The sequence below is a fragment of the Asparagus officinalis genome, chromosome 4 (genome assembly GCF_001876935.1).
Source record: "Asparagus officinalis chromosome 4, Aspof.V1, whole genome shotgun sequence".
NCBI lineage: Eukaryota > Viridiplantae > Streptophyta > Magnoliopsida > Asparagales > Asparagaceae > Asparagus > Asparagus officinalis.
This window is the reverse complement of record NC_033797.1, coordinates 19995720-20007345: the sequence shown is the minus strand read 5'-3', so window position 1 is coordinate 20007345 and position 11626 is coordinate 19995720. Positions and strand designations below refer to the sequence as shown.

Below are 11626 nucleotides of genomic sequence, written 5' to 3'. Positions count from 1 at the left end.
AGTGAAAACTGTGTCAACTTAAGTGGATAGGGAATAGTGTGTCCACCAAAGTTTTTAACCACTCATATTGCCTAGGGATCCTTGTATTATATAAAAAGGTATTTTATATTAATAAATGTGTGGCTACAAACTTTGGTGGACATCAACTTAAGTTGATAGGAGTCTTGCTCTCTCTCTCTCTCTCTCTATATATATATATATATATATATATATATGTGTGTGTGTGTGTGTGTGTGTGTGTGTGTGCGTGTGTGTGTGTGTGAGATCAAGAAAAAAAGAATTGGCAACAATATTCAGGTGATAGCCACTCACTTTATGCGACCCATGAACAAGCTTCACACGGGCATATGAAGCCTTGCCAGTTTGGGAGCTACAGTCACCATTATTAGGCAAATTGTGGAAAAGATGTTAGGAATATGCTATCAATTTGCCAAAACTATGAAGCGTGGATGATAGAGACCCATCGAACTCCATCAGAGCAAATTAAAAGCATAAAGTTTGGAGTGCCTTGTGTGCAACATGTTGATTTCTGCTGAATTTGGCCGAACGTGATCCCATTTCAATCTAGAATATTAGCCTAATTAGCAGACTTATGATTTGCTATATCCAAAGCTTCTACATTGATCACACCTACAGCAAGAAAAGTTAAGAAAAGTATATGATAAAGCTTGAATGATACATGTTGATAAATAAAATCAGAACAAAAGGAAAAGTAAAAAAAATTCATACCTTACAGTGGTTCTGAAATGAAATTACTGCGGGAAGCTATTGTTTTGAGAAAGTGATCCTGACTAAGAAAGGGTAGCTGTGATCTTTGGTATAGTTAGGCCAAGAGCTATCATTACCATGGAGGAATTTCTGATGAAGATTCCAGACTACATCGTCATAATTTTCGACCAGTTCAAATTGCAACCCAAAATCAGCAATTACATCTAGGAACTTGAATAATGAATCGCCTCTCTTAGGGCTGAAGAAGATGGCTTCGGAGGTCTCTGAATATTTCAACAAGGATTTGACTGTATGAGCAAGGCTTTCATGAAATTCCTTGAAGAATGTGCTACAAATAGCAAATGTACATGTTACTGAGACGTTATATTTAATTAATTTTTTAATTCATTATGCACCATGTCGTGAAGATTTAAGCTGTTCATAATTGTTATAATATTCAGAAAGCTAGTATATGGGAAGAAAATGATTTCAACTTGTACTTTATTCAATTACTTGCTTATCTTTGCGTGTATATGGGGTGGCTGGATGTGTGCGCGTGCGTGCGTGAGGGTGCGGACGCATGTAAATCTGTACGTGGTGGTGTTAGTGGGTGGGTAGATGTGCAGGTTGAAGGATCAGTGGTGACGTGAACCAGTAACTCCCATTGAGGGAAGTATGAGAAAACACATACTTGCAACCTGACCCCATTCGGTTCATTCTTTACATTGATTTATTAGGTAAATTTACAATTATGAACAGGAAATCATTTATATACATTGAACAGAAAACTGTATCTGGACTGTTTTACTTACATATGTGCAAATTTCATCAATACTTTAGTTTATTCCAGATAAATGTACATCAACCTGATATTCGCAGCAGGATTAACCTGCTTTCACTTCTTATCTTAAATTTGAACAAAAAGTGGTAGATTAACAAAAATGTCATTATATTGAGCCAAAATCAATACTTAATACTAGAGAAGTACACTTGTCTGGAATTTCAGTTCAAAGCACATCAATATCTGACACATAACTTCCAAACAGGCTTTCACTGACATCTCCAAATTCTCAAATATCTCTGGTGGATTTCCTTTGATTTGCTTCACACAACTACATAAGGAAAGAAAGAAAAGATAGCAGTCTCTAAAAATTGATGGTTGACAAGTTTACTATGATAAAACAAGGGTAAATTAGACTAAACCCCCAAGAACTTTCAGCATTTTGCTGTAAAACCCGATAACTTTCAAAATCATACTACACACCCAATAACTTTTGTGTTTTGCAGAAATCCCCAATAAATTAGAACAAAAAACAACATAAAAGGCATTTTGAAAGATATTGGGGGTTTAGTGTAATCTATCCAAAGATATTGGGGTTTTCTACAAAAATTATTGGTGGTTTAGAGCGATTTTGAAAGTTATTGGCGGCTTACTACAAAACGTTGAAATTTTTGGGGGGTTTTAGTGTAATTTACCCATAGCAGATACCCTCCACCAGCCAAAGAAATTAAGGGATTGCATCACTGATGGCACAAAATAATTTTCCGAGATTTCACTACTGTAAGCTCTTTTTTGTTTAACCCCCTTTTTTCTAGCTTTACTATTTATTCAAAAAACCCAACATGAGAGTTACAAGCATAACAGGATAAATCAAGATTAGTTTAGATTCACATCGGAATGGCTGAAACACGTTAGTAAAATGTTTCTGTTTATCGTTGTGTTCTGTCTTTTCCTACGATGGAAAAGGTATCTTTGAGGGTTCATGCTTTTAAAAAGTGCCTGCATCTCTACTAAGACACATTTAATATGTCATGGGAAAGAAGATGTAGAGCTAAGATGACTTGCCTGCATAGAATCCTGAAATAATATGGATATTTAGCATTTATCATATGGAAAAACAATTAAACACCAATGAAAAGTATATCGTGATATATCTCTTTTAGGCATGTCCTTTCAGTGTGATCCAACAGATTTAACATATCAGGGTATCTATGTGTGCTGTGAGTGCACTCTTGCCCATGCTAATATTGTTCATTTACCAAAATACACATAAGACAAAGTATCATTCCGTCACCATATTTTAAAGTACTTATAATAACACCACAAGAGTAGATTCAAGCGAAGGATCATATAATAGAAGTTAGACCTACATACCAGTCGCTTGCAACAATAATATCAAAAGAATTCAGGAAATCTGTAGCTTGGTTCTGGTTCCAATGTAATAGCATTGAGTTTACTTTTGAATTCCCAAAAATGCCAACATTGAAATTTATGTTACGCTGAATATCTGGATGTTCAGGAAGATAAAGATGTCAAAGACAAACAGATAAGAAAGTTCAACCACTGGCTACAGATATGTTTACTGACTAGTTAAGTACATCAAAGATACTCATATCATGAAATTTCAAAATGTTGACATGTTAAGTATAATTTCATTCAGTGAATAAAGAAATAACACCAAGCAGATTTTGTCAACAAGATGAATTTTAAAACATCTTTGTGAGATGAGATCTTGCTTTTTCATATAGTAAACTGATATATTATAACAGAAAAAAAAGTGGCATATGATCCTCCAATCATCAGAGTATTAAAAATATATAGAAAATGTTTAAAATAATTTTCACATTAACAGTGCCACTTGTGTACAGTGTTTTAAAAAGCCTCTGCCTAGTCCGCGGTGTACACCTAGGCCTAGGCGGTACCTTAGCCGTCTAACTAGCACCTAGCATCTAGGTGATACCTAGGCTACCCACCTAGGTTTTGAGTGTTTAGGAGAGCACTGTTTGCTTACGTGGATTGCACTTTTTAGACCTTGATCGTAATTTTCTGTGTTGCAGTCTCCACGTCCTCTAATCTCCTTCAAAATCCTTTAACCTCCAAATATAAACACCTTCACTATCTCCTCCAACCTTTAGCAAAACTTTCTCGACCATCACTTTAATGAGGAAAGAAATCCGCCTAGCCACCAGAGTGGCACCTAAGCTTCTTATAACATTAACATTTACTATTAATTATTATAATTAAAAAATTAAAAAAAAAATCTCCTAGGCTCTAGGCGACGAGTCCAATGCCTACGCCTCCTAGCTCTTTCTATAACCTTGTTAGTTATTATTTTGGCTATTTAGCATTTAAGTATGCATCGTTTATTGTTGATCTAGGATTGCTGACTTTTTTTTGCAAATTTATATAAATTTAATACATATCTTTATTAATTATTATAATTAAATAATTTTAAAAATAGCCAAACGCCTAGGCGTCTAGGGACTAGGCGCTGGCTCAAACGCTTAGTCCGCCTAGCGCCTTCTGTAATATTGTTGTGTATATAAACTTTAAAAAAAACTCCATAGAGCATCTTGAGCAAATTTTGTCTTTTTGCATGTTTAAGAATAGAGATGAACTATCTAATTACAAAAATCCTAAATTGAGAACGAATAGTTCTCACCAATACTACCACTAGTAAAGAACTAGTTCACATGGCCATAACAAGAGAAGTGTATATTAACATTGACATTGTTATTAAGAAGCATCATTAATGAGCTTATACCATGAACTAAGGATTCTTATCATTTAATTAAACTACTTCCATGATAGCATGAGCTTAACTTCCATAACAATAAATTGACTTTTTAATTGACTGTTCAGACATTGCAAGCTCCTGTCATGTGATCACTTTACTAAGATAGCAAATTTGCACCAAATCATATGCTAGCACAAGTTGGTGGTCATTTGAAAATTCATCTCCATGGAACTTTCTAAGGGGAGAGCAACCTTAGATGATGATAGTATTTCACTTCAAATAAACGGATAGGCAAATATATACAAAAACAGACCATCTATTTATATTAACCAATGTAATCTACAGAAATCATCTGGTAGGAAAATGTGGCTAACTTCTCAGTTCTATTGAAATATAGGGAGTTAATTATGAGGTAAGAACCTATTGGCATCACTAAAACAAGCTCTATCGCTAAAACCACGAGGAACGAAGCTAACATGCATCTAGCCCTATTATTCAACCAGAATAATATTTTTGAATATTCAATCATAAATTTTTTGAATATTCAACCAGAATAATGCAGCACACGTGTTTTCAGAATTTCTCCATGTAAAGCAGCAGCCTTTGGCAACAAGACTACAAGTACAAGAGTTAGCTGGTGTTACCAGCTAAATCTTGTGAAATGCCCAAAATTGCATGAGTTGGCTGGTAAATATAAGTCGAGACGTGATGTTAGGATCTTTTAAGATTTTTACGAACATTGATCCCACAATTTGGGGGGAAATTGCCCAACTCCTCCACCAGCTCAAAGCTAGTGTAGAGATAACTCTTGATGTCACCCAAAATGAACTGATCTCCCTACACCTCTTTCTAAAAGCGTGAAACTCCTACACCCTTACACCAAGCCAAACAGGACTTAGTTTAACTTACAACTAAAAATGGAAATTCTTCATTGACAGAACACACCTTCCGGATTTGATCTAATCATCTAATAGCTATTGCGAGAACATATATAATCTCCAACAACAAATACTGAAGTATGAAGCTTACAATATCACAAGAATAATGGGCATATAGATGTTATTCAGATCTGCTAATATTCTAAGGAAACTTCGAAATGATAGCACAAAAACATTAAGCAGTTTAAGCATTTCACCATTTCTTTAGGCATTAAATTAAAGAAACATGAAAAAGCCAAGATGCAAGGATACAATCAACAACTTGTGGATTTCCGTCAGAAATCATAACTTCATTAGCATCGGTGCTTGCTGCAATTGCCAATCCAGCCAAGCCATAGCCAGAGCCAAGTTCCAGAACCCTTTTGGACCTTTGTAATTCATTCAGCAAGCAGTCAGATTATGCAAGGCTGTAGGCCAAAAAGTAAGTTATATATAATTTAAAAAAAAAGAAAGTTCCCCCTAATATGGATACGTTTAAGCATGGAAAAATACTGATAACATAATAACAAAAGTTGAAGCCTGTATCTATATATAGCTTTTGGGCAGCTGGATTGCAAACCTAACTGGTATTTAAAAAAAAAAAGGCAAACATGTCCTTTTAATGCACTGATAAACAAGGTATACATGTTGTGCACTGGCATTGGCACACACGCAGGCACAGAGAGGACCATGCAAGCAAAAAGATATGCCATTTTCGTCTTAGTCAATTTATACTATGCAACTGACCATCTCCAGAAGCTGAAGTTTGTTCCTTTTGCTATGGGTAATGCATATGACGGGAACAATTGCCTTATAATTTTTCATGTATTTTTTTCATACTCCTGTTATTCATCGTAGGCTCCTTTATATGAGCACACAAGAGTGCACGAGAAGAACTGAACAAGAAATGCCACCCTCATCTTAGATGAAAGTAGCCAATAGTAGTCAACAATAGTTGATTAAAAAAAATCAGAAATAAAATTTTAAGAACTGTCGAAATGTAAGGTCATATACATAGGACACCTGAAAATATCTGAATGCTTTATACAAAAGTAAGCAAGAACGTCTTCTGATGGCCAAGGACCTGCATGCAAGGAGTAAAAAGAAAAGTTCGAATAAGTTAATTACAATCCTCGATGTGGGATTTACCACATTAACTACGTTGGTTATTAAATTCAGTTATAGATCAGGTATGCCTTATTTCGCCTTTAACTGTGCCTAAGAGTTGAATGTACTTCTGCACATAGAAAATCGATCATCTTTTTCCTTAACTTATCATCTTTTCCTTCTAGACGCTCTCCATTTTAGGAGAACTTTGGAGGATTGTTAATTTGTTACACGAACTTAGGCAGTAGTGTAAACTTCATGCATGATGCACCATTTAGATAATAAATTAATTATTGAAAATATACCAAAGGATATTAGGAGGCATGATGCACCTAAAACCAAATTATGAATCAATACAACTCATGTAATAATAAAAATACCAAAGGATATTAGGAGGCATTAAAAATGATCAGTTGTTGTGTGATTCTAAAATTCGCATGAAACTTATTCAAACAATTTTGAATAATTAAATTCTTCAAAAGAAACTGGCGTGCTTTTGTTTTCAGTGACATTTGTAGTGTAATCAAGAAGCAATTTTGCAAGCAGATACTGATTGGAGCAGGGCCTAACTGAAGCCTCTCGAGACAATTTAAGAAATAACAGTAAAACAGTACTTCTTTCTCTCATGACTGATACTGAAAATGGGATAAAGAAGTTTAAAACAATTCAGATTTAATGTAGTTGACAGTAAGAAAGCTTAAAATCCCATTACCCGTTATTTAAGGATTGGAAACAGAGGATGCTGCTAATTTCACCCCTCATATTTGGTAAATTGGTAATTCAGACGTTTAATATCCCATTAATTTGAGGACAAAAGATTGCATTAGTTAGTTTATAAGGCATAAGTTTGAAGGATTGCTGCTATCAACAACAGTTTATATGCCTCTCAAAATATATGGTTGAAGTTATGAAATCTTTATACACAATTAGAAGGAATGTTTCGTCAAATGTCACTATGAATGCAATATGTGCAATGAATAGAAGAAAGACTGTTTTATTAATGATCAAGATGACATAAAAGTGAATTGTTTCTTTGCTGGCCTCAAGAAATATGATTAATATGGACATATATGACGTGACGATTTTGCATTAGACACAGAATACTTACATACTAGTCCTGTGGTGTCAATATTATACTTAGAAGAGGCCGCAAAATCATCCAGATCAACGCAGTCCTCCCTCCTTTGACTGCAGATAGAATTTCTTTTAGAGGTTAGCAACATGTGTCTTTTAGAGGTCAGCAACAAGTGTCTTTTAGAGGTTAGCAACATGTGCTTGATTTGAGTCCTTGTTCAAAGAGTTTATCATGTAATAAGTTAGCAACAAGATAATGGATACTTAATTGAGAAAAGCCATTGTAAAGTAACAAGGTCAGAATTATATATAAACACCAAAATTGTGTAAATAGCAAATTTCAATATCACAAAAATTATTTACACAAATGCAATAAACAATAGTGAGAAACATTCCGAATAAGATTATAACCGCTTCAATGATGCGGTACAGAATACTATGTACATGACCGTTAGTTATTTTAATGAACCTGTAAAAAGGTTTCTATACATAGTAAATGAAATTGAACAAATTAAAGAACAGAATTCATGTAGATGACGCCAAAAATTTGGGGACAAGGGCGTTGTTGTGTTGTTTCTGTATAGTATTCGATTGTTAATTCTTGACTGAAGAGTGCATATTACAGCGAAGGCTGCAGAAGTTGATGATTAATAAACAAAAGATTAGTTAACTTCCTACTGCATTGGACAGAATGCACCAATAGGTCCAATACATATCCAAAACTCGCAGTCACTTTGAAGAGTGTTGTTGAATGACGTACATCAAAGTATTAAAGTACAAATTAAATTCACATGCAGCTAGAAAGCAGCATGAAGATTGTTTGGAAATGTATTCAATGTCCCTTCAGCGTTTTCTTAGTCTATGAGAATGTTAGAAGAACACTGTAATCAGCACAAACTGTATAGCTGATGAGGTTTAAGTTACCTATGTCAAGAGGCCCAGCAGGTCAAAAGGCAAGATTTCCTCTCGTTATAGCTTGCACAGCAAGATCAATCACCAAATTGAAGCAAGATCAGAAATGGTAAACATCATATCTTCAGTTTAATAAGGCCTAATAAATATTGACTTAGGCTCTATAGTAGACACAACACTGCACCAGCACTAGCGTTCATGCTAATGTGCATTAGATGTTAAAAAAAGATAACTGTTAAGATGATAATGATGATGGTGCTTTCCTCTTCCAGGTATATATGAGCTATGTGCATACACTTGTTCATTGTTCAAAATATAATTCTAGAGAATGGTCACAATGGATTTTTCCTACTAGTGTGCATTCGAACTACACCTTTTTTAAGGTAGCCAAAGTTCACATCAGGACAGCCATAATAGTATAATGACTCTAAATTTTCACCTTAATCATTTGACATCTTGTTTGGTACTTGCTTTCACTCCCTAACTGCTGATTACCTTTTCCTTAGCTAATCAAGACTTTCAATGCAGAAAATGAACATGATTCACCCTATTTTTTGCTGTTACTTAGATTTCCACCTCCGTCCTTTCTCTTTAACTAGGAGTAAATGACCCCCTATCAGGCCCACATTAGCTGAAACAATTTGCACCATTTATGAGGACCTGAATGAATGCAATACAACCAAGAAATGGACAAGGGCCTAGGATAGATCCTTCACCAAATGTCGGGAGTAATCAGTAGGAGCACCGTGCGCACTGAGAAAGTAGGAAAAAAATTCACTACAGGAGTGTTTGACAAAACCCTCAAATCTAGGCCAGGACTGATTCTGGCACAATTTTTAGGTAAACTAGTTCTTTTTTGAACCAATGGAGGCTGGTCCAAAAGATATTGATCTCAGATTTGATCAACTGATTTCCTCAATCATATATTCCAAGTCAAATCCTACAGCTGTGAGGGATTCCTATCCTATCTCGTATATATTATAAATAGAACCCTAGACTTCTGTTGTTTTTCATCAATTGATCAATTGATCCTGTAATTCAATTGAGGGCTTGGCTATCTGAGAGGAAGGTCATCTTCATTGTAGAACTTATTTTCTGTAAGTGTTGTTTATTAAAAGTTTTCTTCTTTTCCTTAAATCTTGCAATGTCTTCTTTTACTTCTTTTGTTTTTATTTGTTTTTCTTTCATCATGTATAGCTAACTTAGTTTAGGTTGCTTAGGATGGTGAAGCTATGCTAGTTTTGCTTAGATTATTAATTCTTTCTATTGTGTTTAATTTATTCATGTTCTAATTAGTCTAGGCTATCAATAGTTGATAGAATAATTAGACTTTGATAGGTTATAAACATTTAAATATAGCATAGCCTATGCTTAATTGATTATTTCTAGGGTTATCTTTTAGTCTAGAATAATTGTTCATGAATCTATAATTTGCTACGTTTAAATTGATAGGTTATAGACATTAAAATATGACATAGCTTATGGCTTTCAAATCTAAGTAAATAAGATAATAAAAAAAAGAGAAGAGTCAATACATCTAAGTAGTAATCAACCTACTAGATTCTATCCTAAGTACCTAGTTAGTTCATAAATAGTTTTTAATCAACAAATCTCTCAAACTCTTTCCTCAATATCTTGATTAAAAGACCTTTTCAAACTCCATCTTCCTTATGGATCAACCTGTAAGAACTACAACTAGACAGCTGTACACTTGAAATATTTTTAGGACTTAGAAATTCAACATCACCAACCCATGCAAGGTTTAGAGGAATCAATGGCAAGGGATTAAGAAAAAAAAATCTAAATATGGCTTACAATATCTCAAAATGGTGTGCATTCTTTCTAGGATAAGGACTTTCTAGCAGCACCCTTCTGTTGTTGGACCTTTATCTCAGTCTTGATCAAGAAAGAAAAACACTGGTGCTATTTGGCTCAGGGCTAAGTTAGGCGTTAACGAGAATTAATGCTTCTTTAGCATGCCACACACAGAAACTTTGGTCATGGTGTAAAGTGAATTAATGCCTCCTAATTTGCAAAACACAAAAAAATAGAAGAAGGATTTACAAATCCCTCAAAATGGGTTAAAATGAGTTAATTCTTCAAACGAGGGGATTAAAAATTCGCCTATTTAGAAGAATTAAGAGACAATCCCTCTATTAATAAAGAAAAGTGATCATAATTCATTTTATTCCCAAACACAAAAAATGATCACAATGATTAAAATAAATTAACCTAATAGATTAACAAATTTAACCCTTCAGGTTAACAAATGGGCTAACTATGTTAATCCATTTCCTTAATTCCTTTTAATTAAACCTTTCAAAACCAAATGGGGCCTTAAAAATTAATATATGAAGCAAATAATAATAAATTATGATGGTAACATTTGAAGCAAACAATATGAAATTTTGATAGTTAACAACTAACGACAACAAAATGCATGTAAGGCAATGTGAAACATACACCATGGTAAGTTTTGGAGCTTTTATGACAGGCAGCTCGTAGCAGACACATACATCTTTGGGACCAGCTAAATTTTGAGACTTCAACGAACTGCAGAAGTCCTCTGATGAATGGTCATATACTGGACGACAGGGGACAAGATTAAAACCACGAACAGTCTTCCGAGTTATCTTTTTCACCCCTATTTGGTGTGAACATTCTGCAAAGCAATTCATACATTAATTGGGAAGTAATCTGAGTTGATGAAAAGTTTTATGCAATACTGCAATCGACAGATCTTTTACAAAAGGCATTATGCACTTCGTGAAGGAATACCATATCTAAACATATTAACAAAGGTAAATCACCCTACACACAAATATTGCTATCTGTAGACTAGAGGTAAAGCGTTCAAGGTCGGAGCTTTCAGAGTTTTGCAGTAAAAAGTTGCAAGCTTTGGAACTTGCCCCAGCTGGAAATTCTTCGTGGCAACTTATAGTAACAAGTTATAAGAAAATAAACTCCTTTGGATGTCAGACCTAAAGCAAAACTAGGGATACATTTCAAATCTCAGCTCGTACAGCTCACAGATTCCTCAAAATCAGAATCGATATCAAATACAACAATGGATTTATAAATCAAAATCACACACACACACACACAGAGAGAGATACCGGAGGAGGATTTGGAAGAAGAGATCAAGGCGCGGCGAAGGACTCCCCATCTGAGAGAAGCAGGCGACTTCTCCTTCTCCGGCTTCGTCTCCATTTCTTTCGAGATTTTAGAACAAAAAAGAACTAGAGCAAGCAAGGAGATCGGTGGTTTGGGTTTTCTCAAAAAACACCTCATTTGAAATTAATGATTAATGAGGGTGAAAATACAAAAACCATTTTTAAAGAGTTCGGATTATAAGCGTCTGTTTGGTACATTCCCGGAAGGAAAAAAAAC

General features: G+C 34.6%; 1 protein-coding gene across 2 annotated transcripts; it reads right to left on the bottom strand.

The window, feature by feature from the left end:
- LOC109836861 (calmodulin-lysine N-methyltransferase) lies at positions 317 to 11516 on the bottom strand. 2 transcript variants are annotated; one of them, XM_020404897.1, is made up of 8 exons: positions 11353 to 11516; positions 10700 to 10898; positions 7359 to 7438; positions 6167 to 6227; positions 5417 to 5532; positions 2864 to 2996; positions 730 to 1057; positions 317 to 630 (listed from the first exon to the last, which is right to left on the bottom strand). In XM_020404897.1, the coding sequence occupies exons 1-7, from the start codon at positions 11444 to 11446 to the stop codon at positions 766 to 768; spliced, it is 975 nt and encodes a 324-aa protein (XP_020260486.1). In that variant the 5' UTR covers positions 11447 to 11516; the 3' UTR covers positions 317 to 630; positions 730 to 765. The 2 variants fall into 2 exon arrangements, with proteins under 2 accessions (XP_020260486.1, XP_020260487.1); XM_020404898.1 differs by lacking the exons at positions 317 to 630; positions 730 to 1057 and adding an exon at positions 1076 to 1820.